This window comes from Silene latifolia, chromosome 1 (assembly GCF_048544455.1).
Source record: "Silene latifolia isolate original U9 population chromosome 1, ASM4854445v1, whole genome shotgun sequence".
In the NCBI taxonomy this organism is placed as follows: Eukaryota; Viridiplantae; Streptophyta; class Magnoliopsida; order Caryophyllales; family Caryophyllaceae; genus Silene; species Silene latifolia.
Window position 1 is genome coordinate 34,604,949 of NC_133526.1, and position 16,630 is coordinate 34,621,578.

Genomic DNA, 16,630 nt, shown 5'->3' on the forward strand with positions numbered 1-16,630 from the left:
TTTCTTTTGGAACTCCCAAGTCTCACATGCCAAATAAACCAAAATAAATACTTAGTTAGTAAAACAATTAAATGTAACATTTATTTTTTGATTTATAATTATTAAAAAACTGATAATAAAAAAAAGTTAATTTTTTTTAATGGTCTATTAAAGGAACTCAAAATTAACATGAAGTCACCAAAATCTTGCTTCAAATAATATCTTCACATTACTACAAAAATAACAAAATGGATTTAAATAATATTGATTTTTCAAGTTACAATATAAACGATATTTCCTCCGAAGAAGATCCAATTTTCGATTTAAATAAAACTACTCAAAATAATTATATTCCTACTTTTCGGAATTATTATCGGGTACCCAATTTTCTCAAAAACTAGATATTTTTGGCAATCCAATGTGGTTATCTCAACTCCCGACACAAGAATTTGTTCAAAATGCCTCCCTTTAATGTGCGAGTAAAACAAATATACCATCATCTTCCGAAAAAAATCAATCCAACACAACAAATATTGAAAATTATTGTGCAACCAAAACATATAAACCATCATCTTCCATAAAAAATAAATCCAACACAAATAAAATTGACAAATGGAATGAGAAGGAAGATGAAGCTCTTATGTCCGCTTGGTGTATTTGTAGCGAAGATTCAATCCTTGGAAAAAATAAAATCAATATAGTAAGATGGTCAAATGTATTAGAATTATACGAACAAGCTCGGCTAGAAAATAAAAGTCACTACGAATTTCATCCAAGGACTATTGAAGGTATGAAAAGTCATTGGAAACGACTAAATTTAAATGTCAACAAATGGGTCGGTTGTTATAGCAAAGTCATTAGTCGACCACCCGTAAGCGGGGCAAATATAGAAGACGACATTGAGGCGGCTCAAAAATTGTATCGCCTTGAAAACAATGGTAATACTTTTGTTAATTTCAATGTTTTATCATAATATTATGAGTAAGCACCCTAAATGGTCTTTACCAAAAAAAAAAAAAAAAGGGTGTAATCACTGAAGTAAGTGGATCAAGTTCTAAAAGGACGAGGTCGGATGTGGATTCTAGTCCTTATAGTGTTAACATCCCGACCACTTCTAGTGTTAATGTCGACACTCCAACTAGTGTTGAAGACATTAACAATCCTCCCGAGGGACGCGAAGCAGCGAAGAGGCGTAAGGGCAAAACAAAGACAACGACGACGACAACAGAGAGTACGTTCAACGAAGAAGATAAATCGCTTCTTAACGGAATTAGTAACGATAACAAAGCACAAATTCAGTTACGGCAAAGGCGAATAGAAACAGATTTACAAATAGCAGAAATGACAAGAGGAGACATAAAGATGAAGTCGGAGATGAAGATTTTAAACACATTGCTAGCAAAACAACATCTAATTCCAGATGATGAAGAGATGAAGAATAAACTTATCCAAAAATATATGTCTGATCTTTAATACATCGACTTAAACTAATTAATAATATTATGTTTTATTGTTAGCAATTTGTCCCACAAATTCGTATTAAAAAATAAGAGCAAAATCAGATCCATAAACAGCAACATCGGCATGAATCATCCAACAGCAACAGAATAATTTTCGGATAAAAAAATGAGTTTGTTAAACGAGTCAGCAGCAGGGAGTATATGCTGCGACCAGAATCATTTTTACGAATTAAAAATTGAAGATGAATCATTTTTACGGATTAAAAAAAATAACTTATCCAGGATAATTTACGGATTAAAAATTGAAGATGAACAAAGAATTACCAGAATCATCTCCAATATATGCTGCGACCGCCATGAATCATCCAACACGACCACCTACATTAAATAAATAAATAAATTGCTTATTAAACGAGTCAGCAGCGGAGAGTAGGATGGCGAGGACGTCGCCGACGCCGGTACCAGAGATAAGGTAAAAAAAAGTCGGCAATACGAGCGGTGGAGTCGTTAGTTTTGATTTGGAGAGTATGTTCGAGGTGGACTAAGAATGAGCCGGCGATTAAGGCGGAGGTATCGCCGCCGTCGATAGTGAGGATTTTAGTTTTTTGGAATCGGAATTGGGGATGGGAGTAGTTGATAGCCATTGTTGTTCGAGTTTGGAAAAAAAATTCCAATATATGCTGCGTAATTGAAGATCTGTGTAATTTCTAGAGAATAGTTTGTTTTTTTGAAGATCTGTGTAATTGAAAATCTATGTAATTGAAAAGTGAAAAAATGAATGAGTTTGGTAAGTTCTAGAGAAATTAAGACTGAAACTTTTTGTTTTTTTTTTATTCAAAATAAAGACAGAGTTAGCTAGACACGGAGTTTTTTATTAATACGGAAATGAAGACGGAATTTTTAGGACATGGAAATTGAGATTGGAATATAGCCGTTACATCGGAATATAGCCGTTACATCGGAATATAGCCGTTAGATTGGAATATAGCTGTTACATCACAATATAGTCGTTGGAACAATTATAGCCGTTAGATTAATATATAGTCGTTGGATTAAATATAGCCGTTAGATTGAATATAGCCGTTGGAGAAAATCACTTATATATACCTCGTATAGTTGTAAGAAAAAATCATTCTCACATATTTCTTCTTTCATTCTATAAAAAAATTACAAAAAGAAAATTATAAAATGAAATATTATTACCAAAAAAAATGTCTGAGTCAAGTTCCTGTTCAAACTCTTTCAACGATAATATTATTGATCAACATAAGCCTTCCGATTACGAATGGGAAGCCAAAATGGATGAAATATCTGAGGCTCTACAAAACCTTGTAGTCCAATGTATTCGTGAGCGTGTCAATAGAAATATACAACGACCAATTCCTCCTCCTAGACGTTGTAGGAGAAACATTGAGAGGAACCGTGAAGAGCGTCATAACAAATTATATAACAACTACTTTATGGATCAGGTCTATCCCGAGGAGCTTTTCCGCTGAAGATTTCGCATGCACAAGCATTTATTCATGCGTATAGTTAATGCTCTATCCGCTAACGATCACTTTTTTCAACAACGACCTGGGGGTAATAGAAGACTTAGTTTCTCAACATTGCAGAGTTTCACAACGGCTTTAAGAGTTCTAGCATATGGTACGTCTACTGATTCAGTAGATGAATATTTATGTATGAGCGATACATTCATAAGAGACTCTCTTAAATCGTTCGTCGAAGGTGTGATACTAAACTTTGGGAACTAGTATCTACGTAAACCCAATCATTAAGATTTAGCAAGGTTACTTCATATGGGGGAGGTTCGTGGACTTCTCGTCATGTTGGGTAGCATTGACTGCATGCACTAGGAGTGGAAAAACTGTCCATCGGGATGGGCAGGACAATATTCCTGGAGAAGTGGAAAGCCAACAGTCGTTTTGGAAGCTGTCGCATCGTACGATTTATGGATATGGCATGCCTTCTTTGGTACTTCAGGGTCGCTTAATGATATTAACGTTCTTCAACGTTCTCCACTATTTAATGAAGTTTTAGAAGAATCCGCCCCAACCGTTAATTACACGGTAAATGGCACGGAATATAACATGGGATATTATCTTTGGCAACATTTGTTAAAACAATTAATGCGCCTCAAATTCAAAAGCATAAGTTATTTGCAGCTCAACAAGAGACTTGTCGAAAAGATGTTGAGCATGTTTTCGGCGTCTTACAAAATCGATTTGCGTTTATCAAACACCCTTGTCTTCTTTGGGATAATCGAACTATGATGGGGAAGGTTCTTATGGCTTGTATTATTATGCATAATATGATAGTGGAAGATGAACGAGAAACTTATCTTAACTATGAACACATAATAGCGGAGTTCATAGAAGATAATCCGACTTTAGGTACTGATGCCGATCAGTATGAATATCATCGTCGTAGAAGGCCAACTAAAGATAATGTCGTAGAAATTTATGGTTAGATTCGTGAACGTGCCACTCATATCGCTTTGAGAAATGATCTCGTTGAGCATATTTTGCAAAACTTCCGTAACTAGTACTACTTTGGAATGTATTTTATTTTCATGGTTCTTAATTTTTTTTCTTATGTATGCGGATTTTTAATATGTTATATTATGTTTTCAATTAACTTTATTTATGGTAATAAAATTATCTTACTTGCTTTTATTTTTAACGGTGTTATTTTTTTTCCAAGTGTACTAAATATAACTAAAATACTTATAATATTGGAATAATAAATAATTAATTAACATATTTAACAAAAATACAAAATTAACATTAACATTTTTATAATTTGTTTGGTAAAAATTAATAATAGGAAAAGTAAGAGAGATGTTTTGGTGGGGTAGAGAATGTGGGAAATGATTGGAAATGGTGAAAAGTGGGAAATGATTGAAAATGTTGGAAAGTGGAAAATGATTGGATGGGTGACCTAGGTCGCGACTTTCTGCTTGGGAGTGTAAAAGTAGGTCAAGATAAATAAGGTGAGATTAAGAGTAAAATGGAGTAGTGACCTAGTTAAGGTGACATTTGCTTAGGGGTGGTCTTAATTGATGCGGACATCGATGGTCGTAACTTGTTGGTCATTTCTAATGAAAGAAGGGACCCGTGTAATACTACGTATTTATGAGTCTCTGGCTACTCTATCGAGTAGGCCTTACTTTGTCGAGTAAGGGTGAGTTGCAGTTTAAAATAGTTTCTGACCTGTTGGGTACTCGATCGAGTAACGTGGATACTCGATCGAGTAAGGGGGCACTCGATCAAGTACCTTAGCTACTCGATCGAGTAGCCGGTTTACGGGGGATGATTTCTCGGGTTTTGTTAATAATGCGATTAGAGTATATATTACTTCCGTCATTGTTCTTAAAACACTTTTTAAAACCTAATCATTGTGAGATGAGAAATCAAACTACGTCATTCGCTTTAATCGCATTGTTGGCAAATCCCGGAGCTTGGAAGGTCGGATTTTACCTTTCTTTATACCGTTGTGATCCTTGCGTCGAGGGTAAGACCTATATACCGTTTTTATAGCATTTCATTAAAGTTGGTTAAACCCTAATTTGGGGATTTGGGGGTTGTGTTGTTGTGTATGATTGGTAGTGATTATATGTTTGTATGTTAGGAGGAGGATTCGTAGAGGAAGCGTTTTGATATCAGCTGTGAGATCGTCTGATTGTGTTGTGCTTTCCATGTAGGGTTTCCCTACTCAGTATTAATTACATAATATGTGGTGATTGTGCTGTAGTTAGTGATTGTTGATTGATTCAGACGGTTGTTGATGTTGTATTGTGATAGCTGATTGTTTGTCTCTGGTTCTCGAGATGCGTTCTCGGCTGAGTGGAGTCACTTGCGGGAGTGGCTTCACGCCCTAGTTTCACCCTTCGTGGAACCCGCCACGGAAGGGGATGTGCACATTAATGGGACAGGGTTATCGCTCGGTATGATGAGCGAGGATTTGGTGGGTACGGTGCGGTCCCCCATCGGGCGGGGTCCAGTCCGGGACGATGGGTGACGGAGATTGATTGGAGTGGGTGATTGTGTGTGATTTGTTTGAGTGTGTTGTTTTCTTGTCTTGTTGATTATATAAATTGTGTGATTAGTACTAACCCCGGTTAATGTTTTAAAAATCGTGGTGATCCATTCGGGGATGGTGAGCGATTATTGAGCGGTATGAGTCGAGTTCTTTGGGATAGCTGGGATGTGCCACAATCTGATGATAGAAGTCTTCCACTGTAGCTAGTAGTTTAATAAACATTTCAGTTAGCTGATTAGATAGTTGGTTTGAGACATGTATTCGTACTTTTGGTTTTGGTTTTGAGATTGTAACCTTTCGCTAAAGTATTTATATTTAAATGTTGTTTCATTATTGTTTATTTGATTATCATTGCCTCGGGTAACCGAGATGGTAGCATCCTTATACCTGGGTGGTCCTGGTAAGGCACTTGGAATATGGGGGTGTTACAAAATGGTATCAAAGCGACGATCCTGAAACCTGTAACCAATGAATCCAATGAATATAGGGAGTCAATTAAAATGAACCCGGGGTAAAGGTTGTAGGAGCTAATGCAAAGGCTTGGGAGACGTCCTAAAGTCGCGAAATCGCCCTACAATTTTGAACCGGTCACATGGGGGGTGTATGTCAAGGTCGTATGTGTTGTTTGTTAGCTTGTGTGTGGATGTGATGAAGTATGTTGTAATTGTTGGATGTTTGGAGTAGGAGGTTGAGTTTGTGAATGAAAGGTTGATGAAGTATATAGAACTGTTGTTGGACATGAAGCATGTTGGATGTTTACTATGTGGCGTTTGATAACATGATATAATCGTTTTGTTGATCGTATGAAAAGCTTGGTAGAAATGCATGCTTAGCTATTTATATGTCGAGTTATAAAGTTGCATAGAATATGTTGGGATATGATATAACATGCGGGTAGCATATTCGAGTTAGCATGACTCGATCGAGTGGGTCTGACTCGATCGAGTGGGTATTTGACGTTTTTGAAACCAGAATCGTGTTTTTGGGCACTCGATCGAGTACCTTGGGCACTCGATCGAGTAGGGGGTCACTCGATCGAGTAGCCTGGCTACTCGGTCGAGTATGTTAGAGATCAGAAGGTTTGTTTGGGGTCTGATGTCGAGGCACTCGATCGAGTATGTGGGCACTCGATCGAGTAGCCTCTTACTCGATCGAGTAGGTTTAGGCACTCGATCGAGTGTGTTCTGGGCAGTCCGCTTTCGTGTTTTGAGGTTTTAGTGCGTATGTTTATGTCTACCCTTTCTTATATAGTTTCAAGATGCCGCCCAAAAGAAACGCTTATTATGCGAGAGCTGAGACCATGAACATAGATGATGTCGTTAAGATGTTGGAGCATCAAGATGCTCTTTCAGAGGCCTTAAATAAAGTGGGAAAGGAAAAGGAGGTTGATCACTCTAAGATCAGCCTCTACATAGCGAGGTTCAACCCAAAAGAGTACACGGGAACCGGGGAACCAAACCTTCTTGACAACTGGCATCGTGAGATGGAGAACATACTAGACCTGGTCCACTTTGTCCTGATGAGATGAGAGTAGAACAAGCTGCGTTCTACCTGAGGGAAGCAGCTGGCAAGTGGTGGGATACGGTGAAGGTGGGTGCTAGGGAGATGTATGCGAACCAGGGCTTACCTGCTATACCTTGGGAAGAGTTTCGGAGGGCTATGAGGAAAGAGTTTGTACCGGAGCATGTGAGGAGTAAGCTGAGAGAGGAGTTTGATGGGTTTAAGATGACATCGATATGTCGATTCTTTGAGTACTACAAGCAGTTTAATGAGAAGTCTGGGTATGCTGAGGATATGGGTTTGAGTGAGGAGAACCTGGCGCTGAGGTTTGAGAGAGGGTTAACACCCAAGATTATGGATAAGTTACCCGTGGGAGTCCTTACCGATGTTAAGGAAGCTTATGAGAGGGGCCGGGAGAGGCGAGAGGTTGGTGGAGATGGCTCGGGAGAGAGTGAGTGAGAAAAGAAAGGCTGAGAGTGAGGGTGGTGGCCAATCTAGTCATAAGAAAGGCAACCACACCCAAGCTAGAGAGTTTTCTTCTGGGCCAGGGTTCAGTGCTGGGGCTTCCTTTGGGCGTGGCCGTGTGAGTGGTAGTGGTAGTTGGGGGATGACCTGCTATGGTTGTGGCGGTGTAGGCCACAAGAGACATGAGTGCACTAGTATGCCTGGAGCTTTTCAGGGATCAGCTCGGGGGAGCTATTCTCAGGGACCTGCACAGAGTTATGCGAGCAATAGACCGTGTGGGTCATGGTCTAACCGGGGAAGTCAGAGCTATCAGGGTGGAGGTAACCGCAATGGCAGTAATTCTTATCAGAAACCAGCTACGAATAACAACAACAACAACAACAACAACAACAACAACAACAACAACAACAACAACAACAACCAGGGGTCGGGTGCTAAGCCGACCACATCAGCCAGTACTATCCAGGGAGGTGGACAGAAGACAAGTGGAAAGCTGTTCATGATGGACAAGAAAGCAACTGAGGAGGATGCACATGTTATCACTGGTACTTTTCTTGTTAACGGTGTTCATACCTTTGTTTTGTTTGATTCGGGGGCGTCTCAGTCGTTTGTATCTTCGAGTCATGTTAAACGGTTGGGTTTGAGGGTATATGAGTCTGTAAGTGAGAAAGTTTTTATACCTTCGGGTGAGTCTGTATCATGTGGGAGGTTGTTTATAGATGTGTCCATGATAGTTGGGCAAGTTGATCTACCTCTAGACTTGCTAGATTTTCCTTTTGACGGTTTTGAGATGATAGTTGGGATGGATTGGTTGGGAAAGTATAAAGCTAAGATAGACTGTCATCAAAAGAAAGTGTCTTTGAGAGGGCCTAGGGGTGTTAGTGTGTCTTATCGTGGGTTTCTAGTCAAACCCAAAGTTAAGTTGATTGCAGCCGTCACCTTAAAGTCTTATCTGAGGAAGGGATGTCCTTTGATCTTGTGCCATGTGAGAGATGACCGGATAGAGAGTCCGACAGTTGATCAGATACCAGTGGTGGGAGAGTTTGCAGATGTTTTTCCAGAGGAGATTCCGGGGTTGCCACCGAAGAGGGAGATAGATTTCACCGTTGAGTTGAAACCGAGGACGGGGGCACCGTACCGGATGGGTCCTAAGGAAATGGAGGAGCTCGGGAAACAGTTAGATGATCTGATAGAGAAGGGATACATTAGACCTAGTGTATCGCCGTGGGGAGCACCAGTTCTTTTCGCGAAGAAGAAAGATGGGAGTTTGAGGTTGTGCATAGATTACAGGGAGCTGAACCGAGTGACGGTGAAGAACAAGTATCCTTTGCCAAGGATAGATGACCTATTTGATCAGTTGAGTGGTGCATCAGTCTTTTCTAAGATTGATTTGAGATCGGGGTACCATCAGGTGAAGATTAGAGAGGTGGACATACCGAAGACAACTTTCACGTCGAGGTATGGCCATTATGAGTATGTGGTGATGCCGTTTGGGTTATCTAATTCACCGGCTGTGTTTATGGACTTGATGAACAGAATCTTCAGGCAGTTTTTAGACAAGTTTATGGTGGTGTTTATCGATGACATCTTAGTCTACTCTAAGACTAAGGAGGAGCATGAGGAGCATCTGAGGATTGTGTTGCAGACCTTGAGGGAGCATGAGTTATATGCTAAGCTGTCCAAGTGTGAGTTCGGTTAGAGAAAGTTGCTTTTAAGGGCATGTGATCTCTAAGGAGGGAGTAGTTGTGGATCCGGCAAAGATTGAGGCAGTGACAAAGTGGGAAGCACCAAAGAATGTTGTTGAGATCAGGAGTTTCTTGGGTTTAGCTGGATACTACAGACGGTTCGTGAAAGATTTCTCCAAGATAGCTAGACCTATGACAGCTTTGATGAGGAAAGAGAACAGGTTTCGCTGGGATGAGAGTTGTGAGAAGGCGTTCCAAACATTAAAGGAGCGTTTGACCACAGCTCCTATCTTAGCATTGCCTGAAAGGATCGAGAACTTTGAGGTTTATACAGATGCCTCAAAGAATGGGTTGGGATGTGTGTTGATGCAGAACGGTAAGGTGATTGCCTATGCTTCTAGGCAATTGAAGTCGTATGAGGAGAACTACCCTACACATGATCTAGAGTTGGGTGCAGTGGTGTTTGCTCTCAATATTTGGAGACATTACCTTTATGGGGCGACCTTTAAGGTATTTTCGGATCACAAGAGTCTCAAGTACATCTTCACTCAAAAGGAGTTGAACATGAGACAGAGGAAGTGGATGGAGCTGATTGGCGATTATGACATGGATATTATCTACCATGAAGGGAAAGCCAATGTTGTTGCAGATGCTTTGAGTAGGAAGAGTGTGCATTCCCTGTGTACAGCCTTGTCTTTGATGAGGTTGAGAGATGAGGTGGGGAAGTTTGGGATACATATGATGCAAAGAGGGGATGTTGTGGGAGTTTTGACAGTACAGCCTGATCTTTATGATGATATTCGAGGTAAACAGGCTTTAGATCCTAAGATGGTTGAGTGGAGAGCTGGAGTGGAGAAAGGGACAATGTCTCGTTTTTCTCTTCATACAGATGGTAGTTTGAGGTTCGATGGTAGGTGGTGTGTCCCTAATGATGAGGAGCTGAAAAAGACAATCATGACAGAGGCACATTGTACACCGTATTCAGTACATCTAGGTGGTGAAAAGCTATACAAGGATTTGAAGAACATGTTTTGGTGGCCTGGGATGAAGAAAGAAACAGCTGAGTTTGTGGCCCGTTGTTTGACATGCCAGAGAGTTAAAGGGGAACAGCGACGACCACAAGGTAAGATTCAGTCTTTAGAGGTACCTGAGTGGAAGTGGGAATCCATTTCTATGGATTTTATCGTGGGTTTGCCAAAGGTCAACAGGGTAACAACATGATATGGGTGATAGTGGATCGACTGACCAAGTCAGCTCACTTTGTGCCAATGAAAGATATATGGACTAAAGCACAATTAGCTATGGCTTATCGGAAGAATGTGCTAAAGTTACATGGAGTCCCTAAGGACATAGTGTCTGACAGAGATGCGAGATTTATCTCAAGGTTTTGGAAAGAGTTGCAGGAATCTTTGGGAACAACTTTGAAGATGAGTACGACTTTTCATCCTGCGACAGACAGTCGGATGAGAGAACAATCAAAACTCTTGAGGATATGTTACGAGCTTGTGTGATGGACTTTGGTGGTAGCTGGGAACAGAGGTTGGATTTGATAGAGTTTTCTTACAACAACAGCTATCACACTAGTATTGGCATGGCACCGTTTGAGGCTTTATATGGGAGGAGATGTAGGAGTCCGATTTGTTGGGATGACGATCTTTGAGGCAAAGTGGTTCTAGGACCAGAGATGGTACATGAGATGGTTGAACAGATAAAGATGATCGAGGGAACGGATGAGAGCAAACGGGATAGGCAAAAGATTTATGCGGATCTACATCGCCGGGATATAGAGTTTCAGGTTGGGGACAAGGTTCTTCTGAAAGTGTCTCCTATGCGTGGGGTTATGAGGTTTGGGAAGAAAGGCAAGCTGAGTCAGAAGTTCATCGGGCCTTATGAGATCTTAGAGCGAGTTGGGGAGGTTGCATATCGCCTGGCTTTACCAAATTGCGTTAGAGAGAGTGCATAATGTGTTTCATGTATCGCAGCTGCGGAAGTATGTGAGTGACCCGTCACATGTGTTAGAGGCAGAGAGCTTAGAGCTAGATGAGTCCTTATCATATCTTGAGGTACCTAAGCAGATTCTTGACCGGAAGGTTAGGAAGACTATGAGTGGTGAGACAGTTTTGCTTAAGATCCTTTGGTCTAACCACGAGACTGAGGAAGCTACATAGGAGGCAGAGGATGCCATGAGAGAGCGTTACCCTTTCCTTTTTTATCAGGTATGTATGGTTACGGGGACGTAACCTTGTTTCTTTTAGGGAGTAGGAGATGATCGTAAAGAGTTTTTAAGAGTTTTTATACCCTTTTTATGTTATGTCGGTATAGTTGTTGTCGTTGAGTCGAGTTGAGTTTGGGTTAGTAACATGTTTTACGTTGAGTTTGCTTTGGTTGTTGAGTCGGAAGTGTCGTAGTGTGAGTCTTTGTTTTATTGTGGTTTGAACTTCGGGGACGAAGTTCTTTTTAAGGAGGGAAGACTGTAATACTACGTATTTATGAGTCTCTGGGTACTCTATCGAGTAGGCCTTACTCTGTTGAGTAAGGGTGAGTTGCAGTTTAAAATAGTTTCTGACCTGTTGGGTACTCGATCGAGTAACGTGGATACTCGATCGTGTAAGGGGGCACTCGATCGAGTACCTTAGCTACTCGATCGAGTAGCCGGTTTACGGGGGATGATTTCTCGGGTTTTGTTAATAATGCGATTAGAGTATATATTACTTCCGTCATTGTTCTTAAAACACTTTTTAAAACCTAATCACTGTGAGAAGAGAAATCAAACTACGTCATTCGCTTTAATCGCATTGTTGGCAAATCCCGGAGCTTGGAAGGTCGGATTTTACCTTTCTTTATACCGTTGTGATCCTTGCGTCGAGGGTAAGACCTTATAGCATTTCATTAAAGTTGGTTAAACCCTAATTTGGGGATTTGGGGGTTGTGTTGTTGTGTATGATTGGTAGTGATTATATGTTTGTATGTTAGGAGGAGGATTCGTAGAGGAAGCGTTTTGATATCAGCTGTGAGATCGTCTGATTGTGTTGTGCTTTCCAGGTAGGGTTTCCCTACTCAGTATTAATTACATAATGTGTGGTGATTGTGCTGTAGTTAGTGATTGTTGATTGATTCAGACGGTTGTTGATATTGTATTGTGATTGCTGATTGTTTGTCTCTGGTTCTCGAGATGCGTTCTCGGCTGAGTGGAGTCACTTGCAGGAGTGGCTTCACGCCCTAGTTTCGCCCTTCGTGGAACCCGCCACGGAAGGGGATGTGCACATTAATGGGGACAGGGTTATCGCTCGGTATGATGAGCGGGGATTTGGTGGGTACGGTGCGGTCCCCCATCGGCGGGTGTCCAGATGGACAGTCGGTGACGGAGATTGATTGGAGTGGGTGATTGTGTATGACTGTTTGAGCTGTGTTGTTTACTGTAATGTTGATTATATAAATTTTGTGATTAGTACTAACCCCGGTTAATGTTTTAAAAACTGTGGTGATCCATTCGGAGATGGTGAGCAGTTATTGAGCAGGTATGAGTCGAGTTACTGGGATAGCTGGGATGTGCCACAATCTGATGATAGAAGTCTTCCGCTGTAGCTAGTAGTTTAATAAACATTTCAGTTAGCTGGTTAGATAGTTGGTTTGAGACATGTATTCGTACTTTTGGTTTTGGTTTTGAGATTGTAACCTTTCGCTAAAGTATTTATATTTAAACGTTGTTTCATTATTGTTTATTTGATTATCATTGCCTCGGGTAACCGAGATGGTAGCATCCTTATACCTGGGTGGTCCTGGTAAGGCACTTGGAGTATGGAGGTGTTACAACCCGTTCATGGGTTCGGTTTCTCGTTGTGTTTGCATGGTGTCATGGGTAGAATAAAGTGACGTAAGTTTATTAATTAGGTGGAGGCAGTTTATTAGCTATAGTTATGTGGTAAAATAAATGGTTGTAATGGTTGGAGTAATTTAGCTAATTAACATTCTTAAATTAGCTAATAACTCTAGGATTATAAGGGACTCTTCGGTCCTCTCTTTAGGGCTATTTAAGCCAATTTCGTTGGAATGAAAATCATTAAAAGTTTTCACAAAAAAATCACATCAAACTTCTCGTAATTGTTGCGTGCAATTTCAGAATTTTCGAGTTATTGTTGGACGCGACTCTAACATAATTCTTTGAGTTCGATTCAATGGGTCTTGGCTTGGTCTCGTAATTCGTCAAGCTATAGGTCTAGTTTGTCGGATATATCCCTTTTTCGTTTTTCGTTGCTAAACACGTATCATAAGTGGTATCAGAGCTTCGGCTCTTGATTTCCATTAATCGAGACGATCCTATTTTTCGTTCGATTGAAATTAAAAAAAAAAAAAAAAAAAAAAAAAAAAAAAAAAAAAAAAAAAACTCACTAGAAAAGAAATGGCTGTTGAACGATTCGACGACGAGCTTTATGACAAGCTTCAAGACTTGTTGCGTAATAGACCTATCGGGAGTCGAACCGGTGGGAAGGCGAAGCAAGACGAGTTCAAAATCTCCGAACTTCCAGAATTTACAGGGGGTACTGATCCCAAAAACTATTTGGATTGGGAACGAAAGATCGAGCGGTTCTTCGATTTCAAAGACATCAATGACAAGAAGAGATGTCGGTATGCGATTTTGCGATTGAGCAAAGGAGCATCTTTATGGTTCGAGGGGCTGAACGCTAAGAGAACACGGGCTGGGAAGGACAAAATTGCATCGTGGGAATCTTTGAAGCGCAGGGTAAAGCAAAATACGGGGATTGAGTGGCTTTAATGGGGGAACTAGAGGAAATAGAGGAGCAAAAGATAGCTAGGTTTTTGCGGGGATTGAATTTTAATATTTTGCTAAAACCGTGGAATTGTATCCCTATTTTGACTTCGACACCCTTTGCGGGCTTTGCTTGAAACTTGAGTCCCAGGGTAAAGCAAAATACGGGGATGGGCCGAGAACCGATTATGCGAAGCCTAAAACGTGGTCCAAAACCGAATCACCCCTGAAATTTTCTACCCCCACAACCAGTAGCATTCCAGCCAAAAATGCTAATTCCAATGAAAATATGACGACCTCAAAATCTCCTAGTTCGTCTAAAGAGACCAGTCTTGCCAAGGTGAGGTGTTTCAAATGTCAGGGGTTTGGACACTATCAAAGCTCATGTCCAATAAACGAGTGGTGACTTTGAGGGAAGCCGTGGCTGTTCGGGATGAATTGTTGGACGAGGAGGAGAGGGATCGGTTGGGTGATATTTTTAATTTTGATGAAGGAGACAGTGAAGAAGGGGAGGTAGAGGATTACATCGCTCCGAATTATGACACGGTCCTAGTACTGCGTACTCTACAAACTCAATCAGTCCCGGAAGTTACAAAACAACGAGACCAATTATTTCACACCAAATGCCAAGTCGGAGATAAATGGTGCAGTGTGATAATCGACGGCGGTAGTTGCACCAATGTGGCATCTAGTGAAGTAGTGTCCAAGCTCGGGTTAACCACCACAGCTCATCCTAAACCATATTCATTACATTGGCTCGATGATGGTTATAACATGAAGGTGTCGAAACAGGTGCTTGTCAGGTTGGCTATGGGTTCCTATCATGACGAGATTTTGTGTGACGTAATCCCAATGGATGCTTTTCACATCTTATTAGGCCGTCCTTGGCAATTTGATAAGGACGTAGTGGACCATAGACGAAGTAATGAGTACGAGTTTTGGGATAAGGGGAAGAAAATTGTGCTAAAACCCATGTCAGCGAAGGAAATTCGAGCTATGAGCACCAAAAGGAGGAAGACAACCATGTTGATCAAGGAACCGGAAATCAAGTATGCAATTAACAATGGTGAGCAGGTTTATTTGTTTGTGGCTCAGGAAGAAATAAGGCATAATCAGAGGGATTTAACGTATAGTCCCATAGACAATTTGCTGCGCGAATTTCAAGACGTTTTCCCAGATGATTTACCGCCTGGACTACCTCCTATTCGAGGTATTGAACATCAAATTGACCTTATTCCGGGTGCCCCTTTACCCAATAAGGCTGCATATCGTTATAACCCGAAAGAAACCAAAGAGCTACAGAGGCAAATTGATGAGTTAGTAGCCCGTGGTTTCGTTCGGGAAAGCATAAGTCCTTGCGCTGTGCCCGTAATACTTGTCCCAAAAAAAGATGGTTCGTGGCGGATGTGTGTCGACAGTAGGGCTGTAAATAACATCACTATTAAATATCGTTTTCCCATCCCAAGGTTAGACGATATGTTGGATGAACTTCACGGCTCGGTTGTATTTTCAAAAATTGATTTATGGAGTGGTTACCATCAAATTCGGATGAGGGAAGGAGATGAGTGGAAGACGGCTTTTAAGATGAAGCACGGCCTTTATGAATGGATTGTGGTGCCTTTCGGACTTACAAATGCTCTGAGTACTTTTATGCGCTTGATGAATGAGGTACTTAAACCATTTTTGGGCCGGTTTGTAGTAGTGTTTATCTAGATGATATTTTGGTTTATAGCAAAATAGAGGAGGATCATGTTCGGCATTTAAAAGAGGTTTTCGAATTCTTACGTGCCTAAAAATTATACGGAAAAAAGGAGAAGTGTGCTTTCCTCGTGGACAGTGTGGTATTCTTGGGAAATATAGTCTCGAAAGAAGGAGTCTCCGTCGACCCGGCTAAGATCGAAGCAATTAAGACTTGGCCCACTCCGAAAACGGTTAGTGAAGTTCGCTCTTTTCACGGTTTGGCTTCATTTTACCGGCGTTTCATTTGTAATTTCAGTTCCATTGTGAGCCCTATTACTAATTGTATGAAAAAGGGGGTGTTTGTGTGGAGTAAAGAGGCTGAAGCTGCTTTTGAGCTAATAAAGGAGAAATTATGTTCTACACCTATTTTGGCTCTACCCGATTTTTCTCAAGCTTTTGAAGTTGAGTGTGATTCTAGTGGTGTCGGGATTGGCGCGGTGTTAATACAAGGGAAGAGGCCAATAGCATACTTCTCCGAGAAATTAAATAGGGCACGCTTGAACTATTGTACTTACGACAAGGAATTTTACGCAATTGTTCGGGCATTATGGCATTGGAGCCACTACCTCCGTCCCAACCATTTCGTGTTGCATTCCGATCTTGAGTCGCTCAAGTACATTAATGGTCCACAAAAATTGAGCCCAAGGCACGCCAAATGGGTCGAATTTCTGCAGTCGTTTAATTTTTCGGCGCGATACAAAAATGGCAGCAGTAACATCGTTGCAGATGCACTTTCACGCAGGTATGCTTTGCTTACTACTTTAGAAATTTGACTTCTGGGATTCGAGACTCTTAAAGACTATTATAAAGATGATGGGGACTTCAGTGAGTTATTCAAAAAATGCTCCACTGGTGCGTTTGGAGAGTATATGGTTCAGAATGGTTTCCTCTTCAAGGGAAATCGACTTTGCGTCCCGAAGCATCCCATTCAAGAATTCTTGGTCCGAGAAGCTTACAGTGGGGGATTGGCAGGTCATTTCGGTGTAACTAAA

General features: G+C 40.9%; 1 protein-coding gene across 1 annotated transcript; it reads left to right on the plus strand.

Moving 5' to 3' along the window:
• Nucleotides 1–2,962: 2,962 nt before the first annotated feature.
• LOC141643861 (uncharacterized) lies at nt 2,963–3,909 on the plus strand. Its single transcript, XM_074453187.1, has 3 exons — nt 2,963–3,167; nt 3,423–3,508; nt 3,589–3,909. The coding sequence occupies exons 1-3, from the start codon at nt 2,963–2,965 to the stop codon at nt 3,907–3,909; spliced, it is 612 nt and encodes a 203-aa protein (XP_074309288.1).
• The last annotated feature ends 12,721 nt before the right edge of the window (nt 3,910–16,630 follow it).